The 13738-nt window shown below is 38.4% G+C and overlaps 1 protein-coding gene across 2 annotated transcripts in view; it reads right to left on the bottom strand.

The window, feature by feature from the left end:
• Positions 1-13738, bottom strand: part of LOC309389531 (complement receptor type 1-like) — a 191693-nt gene that overhangs the window by 9505 nt on the left and 168450 nt on the right. For both annotated transcript variants that reach the window (XM_081948038.1, XM_081948039.1), the window contains 2 exons: positions 4074-4265; positions 41-137 (listed from right to left, as the gene is read on the bottom strand). In XM_081948038.1, coding sequence (XP_081804164.1) covers positions 41-137; positions 4074-4265 — 289 coding nt within the window. The remainder of the gene's footprint in view (positions 1-40; positions 138-4073; positions 4266-13738) is intronic.

The following is a 13738-nucleotide window of genomic DNA, read 5'->3' as shown; positions in this document are numbered from 1 at the left end:
TATTTCTACAATTTGCTTCAACAAATAATCTCTAACTTACCCATAATCACAACCAAGGGTTACTTTTTCACCAAGCCGGAGGTCATTTGAAGATACTATGTTGCCATTGTCTATATTTGGAACAGGACATCGCTGTCCTAAAAGATTGGAACTGAGGTTATCATGTGCCCTTGTGACTCTTACAGCAAAATAAACACAAGTCTAGAAGATTGTATTTACATTTTTACAAGCTTTACATTTCTCCATATTATATTATAGTTGTATCCCTCAAAAGTGTTGTTTTGGAATGCAGAGCTACTTGGTAAACTATCCACAGCTTCTGTACATATCTGTTCACTTCAGTGGCTGTTCATGCATTTACATATAAAAACAGCCAAAAGTAGTTTATGAAGCAGCTGCATGAACTGGAAAAAAGCTTAATGCTATGGAGGCAAAGTCTTTCCAGTATTTTCTGTGCATATTAAAATCTCTTGAAATTATGTAGTAACAATAAAATTAATTTTTAACATAATTATAAATACATATGCATAATATAGATTTATGGTAAAATAAATTACATGCTTAAAAAGAAAACAAACTAAACAAATTAAAAACCTTAAAGCAGACAATAAAACACTGGAACTGTGCAAATTTCAAAATTCCAAACATTATTTTTCACTTGTTAAACCATTACCTGAACCTAGGCAACACAGAATGGAATTCTTCAAACTTACCTGTTTTGACACAAAGCCAATTCAAAGATTAGGTGTTGAAAAATGTCATTAAGCCAATTGTTTTCTAATATATAAACATCCTTCCATGTGTATATAATTACTTTTTTTGTGCAAAAGAACAAGCAGAACATGTAAACTAATGTTTGTAGATGGAAAAATTCCTAATTTGGAGGATATATTTTAACAGATAATTAAACAGCTTTCATTCTTAACTTCCTTCTAAATCACTCTTCATCACCGTAATATCTAAACAAATATTATTATTGGCGTGTCTACATCACGTATAGCAAGAAGACTGTTTTTCAAAATTATTACATCTCCATAATAAAATGAATGGTACTGATAATTTTACAATATTTGGTCATCAGCACAATAACCCACCTCTTCTGTTATTTTGCTTACTCAGGTTTTTAAATCATATGAAACATATTCAGTGCTAACATTCTTTAAACCTGAAGACATGATTGGACAATAGAGGAGAGTCTAATTCTCTATTTCAGATTTCTTGAACATTATTTTATATTCTTTTTTAAAAAAAAATGATGTTAATAAATTGTGGGTTTAATTAATGCCTCTGGAGTTTCCAAAGACAGTATGGCATCAGAGCCAAACAATGAACACATCAAAAGCTTTAATTCTATGTGGTATATTCCTTCTACAGAATGTCAGAGGTGACCATGGTTTCCAAAATAAAAGTGTGACCAAGTATTTTAAGCAAAATACTCCAAAGTTTTAGTTTCTAGTGATAATGAAAATGATAATTTAATTTCTGCCCCCATGGCCCAAATACTTTTGATCATTATCAAAGCTTAATTACTAATATATTTTGAATCAGGAATGCTAAATAGTAAGTTCAGCCAACAATGGTTAGTAGTCAAAATAACTTTAATAGTGGATTTTTTATTAATAAGTTAGTCCTTAAAAATTAAAATCACTATAATTGTATAAAAGCCTAACTTTAAGAAATTCTGGTTACTTGTTCCTTCCTTAAATATTTCACTGTTCATTTATCAAACTGTTTAAAATATTTAAGTGGAACCAACTACCTTGGTGCAATATCAATGTTCCTTAGAAACAGAGATATCTTCAACTTAATATTCTGGGAAATTTCAATTGCAAAGCTTCTATCTACTAGACATGATATTTTTCCAAGAATAAAAATCCCCAGGTATTTCACAGATTCTGGAGTACCTGTATAAATGAATAATAATAAAAATAATATTTTTTATGTCTATCTTTCAGGACCTTTTTATCAATAAATATAAAATTAAACTTATTTCAATTCATTGAATTCAATCTATTGAAGACCCATATTATACAATTTCTACATTTTAAGGCTCTGTCCCCTTCTCTCCCTTAATGCATTATCTAGAAACAGGATAGTAAACAATTATCCCTTTGTCACATATGAGGTAATGGGGGAATAAAAAATAATTTTGTACATTATGGTCCAAAGATTGGACAATAATTTATTCAGGATGGTACAAGGATTTCTAGCTTGGCCCTTGGACTAGAACAGGGGTGGGGAACTGTGGCTCTTTTGCGACTTGTGGACTTCAACTCCCAGAATTCCAGAACCAACATAGCTGCCTCAGGAATTCTGGGAGTTGAAGTCCACAAGTCGCAAAAGAGCCACAGTTCCCCACCCCTGGACTAGAAGATCCCCAAGGATGCTTCCAGCCAGAGTTGGGTTGCTATTTTTTTAATACTGGTTCGGACACGTGCAGAAGCATTTGGGAAAGTGGGCAGAGCCTCCCGCCTACACCACTATTGGTTCACCCAATCTGGGCCAAACTGGTAGCAACCCATCTCCGCTTCCAGTCCTGTGATTTTTTGGTTAAAGTTTAATTAAATTTTCCTTCAGAGTAGTTTGCCAACATGTGGAAATGTGCTTGCTTGGCTGGGAGTCTGGGAAAACTCACTGTGGCAGCAGGACAAGAATTACAATAATATTAAAGAAATGGTGGAATAGAATCATTAAAGGATGCAAAAGGAGGACAAAATAAAATGTGACAGGCAATAAATTGAATTGAATTGTCCTGCAGCAAGTTCTCCCATGGCGAGTTGGCTGCAACAAGTTGTCCGATTCTGTTGCCTGCGTTCTGCCCACTGGACTTCTCATCTCAGCCACATGCAGGGGGAGGCACCATAGAAAGGTTCTAAAGCCTGGCAGGGCTATCTATGCCATGCAGGAACCCAATACTTTACTTTACTTTATTGTCAGTGTACATATATACACAGTTTACACATACAATGAAATTCACACAACACCCAGAGATCAGACTCAACACACATAACAATCCCCACCCACCCAAAAATTCTCTGTCCCTAAACCACCCAAACATCCACACAGCAGACCAAGTAGTGCTGTCCAATAGCTCACTGGTGGTGACCCTTTAGTTCATTGTTGAGTGCAATTATAGCTCTGGGATAAAAGCTATTCAGAAGACATGTGGTCCTAGTTTTAATTGTTCTGTATCTTCTGCCATAAAGCAACAGTCTAAAAAGATTGTAAGCAGGATGGGAAGAGTCTCTGAGAATGTTATGCTACTTTTTCAAACAGCGAGATGTGAAGATGTCATCCAGGATTGGTAGCTGGAGCTCGGTGATATTCTGGGCAGTTTTAATAATTCTCTGTAGAGCTTTTTTGTCCGCTGCAGAGCTGCTCCCATACTATGCAAGAATGCCGTATGTCAGGACACTCTCAATAGTGCTGCGATAGTAGGACAGAAGTAGAAGCTGTGATAGATATATCTTCCTTAGCATTCTCGGGAATTATAGCCTCTTCTCTGCCTTCTTCACAAGCATGTTAGCATTCATGGTCCATGAGAGGTCCTCTGACATATAAATGCCCAGAAATACTGATAGGGTCCTTCTTTTACACACCACTTAGAGCTTTCTTTTGCACACTGGCCAGGACCTCCTTGTGCAAAAAATGACTGGAGCTTATTTCTTGAAAAAATTCTTCAACTCTATATGTTCTTGGAACTTTTTCTGGCTTCATCTTTTTGATTGTCATTTTAACTTCATCCTCTATTACAAATTTACTAAGATAATTTTTAATGTTTTTCTTCTGCACTGTACATTCATTTTGCTAAGCAATTTTTAATTTCCAAAAAAAAAATCACATTTTTGCTTTGCATTATTAAAATTTTGCATTATTCTTTTTGCTTGGTATAAATATCCTTTGTTAAATTCTCATGATCCAATAATCAGAAGAATTTTCAGTTACTGTTTTGTTCCAAGTAAGTTATAGGCTGGAAATTAAGTGTATAACTTTAAATCTGGTGATTTTGGAGAACTGAAAGTATTTCATTCAACATTTCATAGTAGCCACTGTTATTGACAAAAGATACTCACCTTGACAAAGTGTAGGAAGATCTGACCACTTCCCAGTTGCAAGACATGTTATCCTAGGAGTTCTTCCAGATATATATTCATAACCTGAGATGCACTGTAACTGCAGATTAGTTCCAACTGGATAGGTATCTCCTAGGTCTCCTCCTCCTCTTAGTGAAGAATGGGGAGGTAGAACTGGGGTTGGACACTGAGCTGTAGATAAGTAAAAAATGAAGAAGTTCTGAAGTAGAGAACAGAAATAAAGGTCAATTACACTACTGAAGCCACTACTGAATTCAGTTTATTTATTTATTTTAAAAAAGTTTTATTGGTTTTTACAAATATTTTGGGGAAAAGGGTACATAGGTATGGAGAAAAATTTTGACAGCTACATCATACGGAAGGTGGTGCTTCCCCGGGATCTTACATCTCTCTGTTATTTTATATATATCAAAATATCATTATTACATACATATTAGCAGTTTAGGTTTGCCTCAAATTCTTTAACATCTTCAATCATACTTTATATCACTTCTAACCATTTCATTATATTAACAATTGCAATGTACTTTTAATTCATTTCTGTGACCTGAGTCTCATTGCTGCCTCCTCTCCCCTGTCTGTTGGCTGAGCCATGGCTCCTCCCCCTTTCATATCTTGTGCACTGTCTCTTATTCCGTCTAGAAGGGTCTTGTGTTTTTCCATGAAGGCTTCTGCCTCCACCACTGTATTAATTCTCACTCTACCACCCTCCCAGAAAATATTATTGGGCATAAGTCTAGAAGTGTAAGAATAAGGTCAGGGCAACAGAAGCAGAAAATGAGATAATGGTAGTTAGAGGGCCATAATCCAGCAAGATTTTGTTGAAATATGTCAAGAGACAAAAGATATCAGAGATGGCAGGCCCACTGCTTACTTGGAAGGCAGAAATTTTAACAGATGACCAAGAAAAAGCAGATAAACTCAACTTCTATTTTACCTCTGAAATGGTGATTTGAGTGGTACAGATTGGAAACAAATGCAATATTGTAGGTACAGGCCAATAAGGATTGTTATAATAGGCATTAAAGAGAGCTATTTGCAGGGATCTTAAAGACAATACCATAATCCAAAAGCCAGCAGAGCAAACAAATAAAAATAACGTGAGAGAAATCTTGTGTCCTCCTCTGACAGGGTAACCATTCCACTGATCTAAAGGAATATGACCGTTATAGGGAACCTGGATTTTTCCAAGTTTTGAAAAGGTGTCGGTATTTCAGAGATTATCTTCAATGCCAATCTATTAGTGTAATTTAGAAGACATTCCAATAAAGCAGGGTTGGCTAACCATATCAGAGAACCAGCATTAATGGATATCTGCCAAGATGAAGAACAGTAACTAGGAAAGTTTCACGGAGACTGGTTTCAGATCCAGTATAACTTAACATTTTACTAATGGCCTGAACAGCTATCAAATATGTGAGTGACAAAAACTGGAAGTTCTAACCTAGGAGTTTCAAACTCGCGTTGTCACATGATGTATTGGGACTTTTTCCACCTTCGCTAAACCGGGCAGGGCCAGCATGTGATGCATCCTGACCGCAGGCTGTGACTTTGATACCCCTGTTCTAACTAATACACATTGCAATCTCGCCTCAAATACAGGGTTGAAAGGAAAACTACATGTTTTAACAGGAAAAAAAAGTGAAGTACTACATTTGGAGAGAAAAAATGTTAAGACAAACATACAAGATAGTGGAGTCATGGCTTGAAATGTTACACCTGAAGATTTAGAGGTGGCCACTGACAAGAAGCTGATCACAAGTCAGGAGAATGAAACAGTTATTAGAAGGATTAATACAAATCTGAACTGCATTGCACATCTGAACTGCATTCTCACCGACTCAAGGTTGACTCGGCCTTCTAACTTCCTGAGGTCGATAAAATGAGGACACAGATTGTTGGGAGCAATATGCTGACTCTGTAAACTGCTTAGAGAGGGCTGTAAAGCACTGTGAAGTGGTATATAAGTCTAAGTGCTATTGCTATTAGAAGAAGCACACATTGAAACACATGAAATCATTGTTCCCCTCTACTTGGCACCAGGAAAATAACACCTGGAGGACTATTTGATTCTGAAACCTACATTATCAGAAGGAGATTGACAAGTTACAACTGCTTCAGAGAGCCGTAAACAAAGAGGATTATGAGATGAAACTATTTTCCATGGCCACAGAAATTAGGATCAGAAATAACAAGTTGCAGAAGGGGGCGGGGCTTAACATCGCAACAACACGACATGCAATCTTGGGTCTCCAGAATTGCTGTCGATATCTCTGTTTCTGGATGGTCCTTTTGGACCTAAACTGTTCTGAAGGAACAGTGATAGAGAGGAGCATGTCCTGCTGATCTCAGAGGCATCGCAAAGCCCCTGATTGATCCAGGAGAAAGCTCTTTTTGCCAGCTACAAGAGAAGCAACCAAAATGGCTGCCGAAGGTTGGGACAAGCTTCTGAAACAGAAGCAGTACAGGAGTGTGTCGAATTGGTGAGAATTTTTTTTATTATTAGAGAAGGGAAAACCCAAAAGAATTGGAATTTAAAATAAAATTGAAGACAGAAGAAAGTAAGTGGCGAATTAACTCTGGTCTAAGCTGATCATGTTATCTTTTCTGCCTTAACTTTGTTTGTTTTCTATGGATGGACTCTTTATAAGTGCCTCGTACTTTTAAACTGGGGGTTCTTTTTTCCCCCTTCTTCCTCTATGCTTTCTCCATTTTTTGTATGGGTGGATTAAAAGCTTCTTCTATCGTAAGGCTGGGACAGAACGTAATTTTTACACTTTTTTTCTCTTTTCCTCTCTCAAAGAGAGAGGCAGAAACAGATGGAAAAGAGGTAACACTGCCATCTTCCGGCTAGAGGCTAGGCAATATCTGATAATATATTTCATTGATACAGGTGTTCCTTTGAAGGAAAGAGAAAGCTTTAATTTGGAAAACTCCACTGAATTTGTTTGACCTAAAAAGTCTTGGATGTTTTGGCAGTGTTTATAACCTGGAAAATGGCACAATGTGAAGAAGAAAACGCACTAACTTTGCAAAGAATTTTCTTAGAAATTCAAAAAGTTTTAATAATTACAGAGAGAATCAAAAAGAGACTTGAAATTATAGAGCAAAATTATAGAGAAAGTACTGGGACAGTGAGGACAGAGCTGAAAAAATAACAGAGACATATGAAAGTGATAAGAAAACTGTTGACACTGACAGCAAACTGAGACTCGAGGGAAATGACAAGTGTGAAATACGGAAAGGAGAAATTGATGAACCGGATCTTCATTTTGGATGTCAGAAAATAGATGAAGAAAGGAGAGAAAATTTGGCAGAAATAATGAGAGTAATCTCCGCAAAAGCACTAATGATAACAAAAGTGAAGCTGATAAAAAGAGCAGGTAAAGGGTTTCAAATTCTTACAAGATATGCAATGAACAAGAAGTTCTTAAGAGAAGTCCACACAAGACTTATCAAGAAAACATTTAGAATACAGACTTTACAAATGGCAAGCAATATTGGACTACACTATCTCTGGAAGGATACAGGATGATGAAATGAAATGTCACCATAATTTTTTAGTTAAATGTAGTTAAATTTTGAGTGCTATGTACAACGTAATAATAGCTATAGTCAAACAAATGATTAATAATGATAACAAAGCATTTATATATACTAGATTGATAATATGAAATTTTATACAATACTGTAAGTGAGGATACGGAGATGATATTGAAAAACCTTTTTACAAAAGTTAAAACAATTTTATATAGAATAGAATATAAAGATGTAATATCATTGGATGATTTCAGGATGATGTAATAAAATGTCATAATATAAATTTATTTTAAATTTAATATGCTTTATGTTGAAAGGATGTAATGATAGGCTTAATGGATGTTTAATAATTATATCAAGTTGTATATAAGTATATTAGATTGATGATACTAATAATGGGGGGGGGGAATATGGAATTGAAAATTATTAGAGAATGTTATCAATGCTAAAATAATAGAATGATGTCATAGTCAAATATAAGAGCCTGGGGAGGGCGAAAACAGCCTCCCCCCCAGAGGCCCTCTGGAGGCTTCATGATCTTCCCTGAAGCCTCTGGAGCGCAAAAAAAACGCCCTAAGGGCAAACTGGAATTTCGGGAGCGGATTTCCTGTTTGCTCGGAGGGTCGTTTTGAGCGCTCCGAAGTCTTCAGGGAAGCCTCTTGAAGGTCCCTGAAGCCTTCGGAGCGCTTAAAACGACCCTCCGAGCAAACTGGAAGTGACGTCCGGTTTGCTCGGAGGGTCATTTTGAGCGCTCCGAAGGCTTCAGGGAAGCCTCCTGAAGGTCCCTGAAGCCTCCGGAGGGCTTCCGGGGGGAGGGGGGCTGTTTTCGCCCTCCCCATGCTCCTATAAAGCCTCTGGAGCCTGGGGAGGGCGAAAAAAGCATGCAAAAATGGGGGGGTCGTGCCTGTAGTGCGTGCATGCGCACTGGAGGGGTCGCACATTGCATTATGGGTACGACACGTCTGCCCACGACCCCCCTGTGCTCCCCCCTACTTATGGCACGTGAGCCAAGAAAGGTTCACCATCACTGTACTGGATTGATAATATGAAATCTTATACAAACTGTAAGTGAGGATCATGGAGATGATGTTGAAAAGCCTTTTTATAAAACATAAACAATTCTATATAGAATAGATTTATAAAGATGTAATATCATTGGATGATTTCAGGATAATGTAATAAAATGTTATAATATAAATTTACTTTAAATTTAAAATGCCTTTTGTTGAAAGGATGTAGTAATAGCTGGCTTAATGGATGTTTAATAATTATAACAATTTGTATACATGTATATTAGATTGATGATAATAATGGGGGGGGGGAACATGGAATTGGAAACTATTAGAGAATGTTATCAATGCTAAAATGATTGAAAGACTTAGAATAGGAGGAAGCATAATAACAATGTATACAAAGATATCTTGATTGTCAATATGTGAATTTTGATAAAACTCAAGTGAGGACTACGGAAAGGACACAGAAAGACTTTGTAACCAATTGACCCACTGTGTTTAATTGAAGAGGCTTTTATGTTATATGCGTTATGTGTCTATGTTTGTCTGAAAATAAAAAAAATATTAAAAAAAAAGAAATAGCAAGTTGCAGCTACCTGGATTTCATTTAAATAGGTTAAAAAACCTCCAGATGATAAGACTCGTATAGCAATTTAGCGGTGGAGGTTGTAGATTTTCCATTTTTGGAGGTTCTTAAGTAGAATCCCTCATGGATTTTATAAATAATTTTCCTATATTTTGCAATAAGTCAGACTAGATGATCTTTATGGTTTCTTCCAAATCTACAATTTTCTCATTTTCTTCTTCACTGCACAAAGAAATATTCTTTACCTTTTTAACAGGAGCTTAAAGCTATCTATCCTGTTTTAGCTTATTTTTTAAGGCAGATTTAAAACCATTCATTCGTTTAGAGGTGGAAGAAACCTCAAATGCAATTTACCAGATTTCCTGCATGGATTGCCCCCAGCGACTATGTGGGACAGACTGAGAGGAAGCTAACCATCAGACTGCAAGAACACAAGCGAGCACTTAGACAAGGAGACTCAAACTCATTGATAGCTTCACAATACAATGAACAAGGACATGTTTTCAACTTCATAGCTACAATTGTTCGCTGAGAGAAACAAAAATAGTCAGAGAAATGATTGAAGCCTGTCAAACTGGTCCCCTGTCAGTCAAGAGGAGTGCTGATTTACCACCAGCTAATCGGATACTTAGGAGCTAAGGGTGCAGCAATAGAAGAGCCAGCCATCAACACTCTAATTAATAACAAAAAGCTACATACAACCAGGAAACATATAAATATAACATAAAGAACAGCCCAGTACGCTTCTTCTGGAGAGAACAGTTCCCCGACAATGGACTCTAATATGAGCCTTAAAGCTTGGAAGAATAAACCTTTGATCCGCTGACCGATTCAGATTGGATCCTGCAACATTCTCATGGGACACGTATATTTACCTTCATTCACAAAAAATATTTTATTTGCTTTTTAACATATTTGTATCTTTGGGCTTTGCTTCTGCAGTTATAATAGATTATGTGAACATTGTCCTACCAGTGACTAAAATAATCCTTAAATAAACACACATTCATCTGACTCTGCTTCAGAGTCCAGCTTTTATGTTTTGAAACAGAAGTGCATTTCTTGGCTTTCAGTCCCAGTCTGAATTGCTGTTTGGCTTCTGTAACTCAAGAAACCAACTCATAGAGAAAAGGTCAAGTAAACAGGTCAAAAATGGAGCAACCAACTTCTTCCCCTTAGAATTAGTTACGTTTCTGTTTGAGAAAGGACAACCTCATCCACAAAACAATTATGATGATGTTACGTCAACGAACACCTGCCCTTCAAATAAACCCTTGGCTCCCATTGTGAGCAGTAACTACAATGTGTTTAAAGAGCCTCAGTTCAGGTACTCAACCACCTCAGCCTTCCCGAAGACAGATCTGGCTAAACACTCGGCAGTTTCTGAATCCCACAGTTAACCAAAGGGTTCCGGGGTAGGGAATGACGGATAGAGAATCCACAGCCATGGAAGAGCCACTAGGCTTGATCCGTGGTGGCGCAGTGGTTAGAATGCAGCACTGCAGGCTACTTCTGCTGACTGACTGCTGCCAGCAGTTCGAGTCTCATCCACTCAAGGTTGACTCAGCCTTCCGAGGTGGGTAAAATTGTTGGGGGCAATATGCTAACTCTGTAAAACAAGCCTTAGAAATGGCTGTAAAGCTGTATATAAGTCTAAGTCAGGGATCCCCAAACTTGGCAACTTTAAGACTTGTGGACTTGGCTGGAGAATTCTGGGAGTTGAAGTCCACAAGTCTTAAAGTTGCCAAGTTTGAAGACCTCTGGTCTAAGTACTATTGCTAGTGCTACTGATCCGACAGAGCAAACATCGGCAAATGGGCGTGGCCTTCGCAGCAGGCCCTGACAGCAGAGGGTCCCTTGCTGGCGTCTTTCTTTCTTCTCCCCTCGACTCAAAAAGCTGAGCTGCCTTTCCGGTAAAGCAGCTGGAGCAGCAGCTCTGCCTGGCAACGGGGCCTTTCTCCTTCTCGGTCGCAAAGCAACAAGAGATCTCGGCTGCCCAGAGCAAGGGACAAAGCGACTCCCGCGCCTTGTCGAAGGATAAGCTCCCTCCCATAAGCAATAACTAAGGAGCTCCCCCCCCCCCCACGCCCGCCCGCTCCGTTTAGAGCCCGAACTTTAGCGGGCTTCTCACTCACACAAAGCCCTGGACGAGAACAGCAGCAGGAGGAGCAAGGCCGCCGGAAGAGCCTCTACGGAACAAGAAGCGAAAAGACCCATCGTTGACGGCAGAAGGGAACCGAAGAAAAGACTCCGGGACCTTAGAGGCAAGGAAAGGGCGGCGCCTCCAAATGCTCCCGGATGATGACAACCGCAACGCCGCCACTTTTCTGGTAAATGGGCGTGAGCTGGACTGTAAAAACGTCACGACAAAGAGGAAGGAAGTTTCTACGGCGACGGCGCCCTGCTCCGCCGACCAAGGGTAACGCTGCTGAAAAAGCGCGGAGCACGTGTGGCCTCGAACGGGAACTTGGAGGGCGGCGATTTGAGGGCGCGCCGTAAAAGGAGTTTGAAGAAATTTGCGGTGGTTAACTCGGAAATGGAAAATTTCCAAAAACAACCCCGCGGAGGTTGTAAAATGATGGGTTCAGGTTACAAAGATGGTATTTTTAAAAATCTTCCCCCGATTGTCGATTGTTGTTAGGTTTCAGTTCTCATAAATGGGGATCGCATGACTAAACCCCCCCCCCCCCGCCTCTAAAACTCTATAAAGGTTCTGGAACTGAAAACCCAACAAGGCTGGAGAGATTCCAACTGGGAAAATATTGGCTGATGGTGCGTGTATGCGGTTGTATTCTCATTAAATGCTTTTTTTAAAAATCACGTTGTATAAAATGGAATGGAATAGGAATAGAGCTGGATGGCACCTTGGAGGTCGTCTAGTCCAGCCCACTGCTCAAGCAGGAGAACCTGTACCGTTTCAGATAAGTGACTGTCTAATCCAGTGCTTCTCAAATAGTGGGGCGGGCCCCCCAGGGGGGGCGCGAGGCTCCGTAAAGGGGGGCTCAGCTCAAAATATTTTATATATTTTTGTTTTGCAGGTTAAAGTTTTTTTTAATATTGTGTTCCTTTAAATCCTGTGCTCCTTTAAATCTTTTCTGCTACAGTTAATAAAGCTATTCTTTGTTGTAAATTGATCCACATTTCTTTATTTTTTTATTCTCTTATACGTTAATAAGGATACAGTGTTATGCAGAGGTGTACTTATAACAATTTTATAGACAAATGATACTATTTACAGTTGCGCGGGGCGCACGAAATGTTTTCTTCTTCCTAGGGGGGGCATGACAGAAAATAATTGAGAAGCACTGGTCTAATCCAAAGATCTTCAAACTTGGTAACTTTAAGACTTGTGGACTTCAACTCCCAGAATAGCTGGCTGGAGAATTCTGAGAGTTGAAGTCCACAAACCTTAAAATTGCCATGTTTGAAGACCTCTGGACTAGTCTCTTCTTAACCCCCCCCCCCCCAATGAAGGAGCTCCCATGATTTCTGAAAGCAAGCAGTTCCACTGGCTAATTGTTCTCACTGTTAGGAAGTTTCTCCTTAATTCCATCTTATTGACTAGCTTGGTGTAATGTTTAAAGCACCAAGCCAGAAGCCACGACAACATGGGTTGTCTTGGGCCCAATAACTCTCTCTCCCCCTCTCTGCCCTAGGAAGGAGGTAATAGCAAGCCACTTCTGAAATATTGCCAAGAAGACTGCAGGGATCAGTCCAAGCAGTCTTGTCTCCTAGCAATTATCTGGAAAAAACCCTCATATTGGCAAGATTTCAGAAGTGGTTTGCCATTGCCAATCATTCATGTTAGACTATCAACAAAAGCGGAAGTAGGAAATACAAATTACTTTTGCACTTAACGGTAAAGCAATTTGCATCTTGTATGTTTAAGTTACTTCTAAATAATTTCATTTGCTTCCAAGCAACTTAGCTTTTCAACGAATACAAAGGAAACCAGTTTTGAATAAGCAAATATAGGATTGCGCAAAAAAGTAAACGTGATAGAAAATAAAGTGAACGGTAAATTTTTTTACCTGTACTTTTTATCATGTATCTTATTTTCTCCGGTTGACAAAAATTCTGCAAACATTTATATTAATAATTAGAAGTATTTGAAGAAAATTGTTTAAAATCCTTATTACATATGAGGCACCATGCTGAGCCAAAATAAAAAGTCCATTCTGTTTTCAAAATGACCAACCAGCTTTGTTTATTTACCTTATGTTTTATGTGGTAGCAAACTCTATTCTTTAATTTTATTCTGGGAGATGGAAAATACTTAAATAAGAGCATTTTGAAAAAATAGCAGATTTACTCTTAAAATTGATAGAATGTTTCTATTTTTTATTGAAAGCAATATAGTTAAACCAGTATTCAGTCGTTGGTATTTTTCTAGGAACTGCTATGATAAAGTTGCTGCGTGGTAGTTAATCTTGATTTTTCACAAAAACGCATGGCTGAGGCCGAGAATAAATGCAAAGCACTATGAAACGAGGTAAATACGGCTG

This window comes from Natrix helvetica, assembly GCF_964273705.1.
Source record: "Natrix helvetica genome assembly, chromosome: 3".
In the NCBI taxonomy this organism is placed as follows: Eukaryota; Metazoa; Chordata; class Lepidosauria; order Squamata; family Natricidae; genus Natrix; species Natrix helvetica.
The sequence above is the reverse complement of the archived record's forward strand: the minus strand, read 5'-3'. Positions and strand labels throughout refer to the sequence as shown.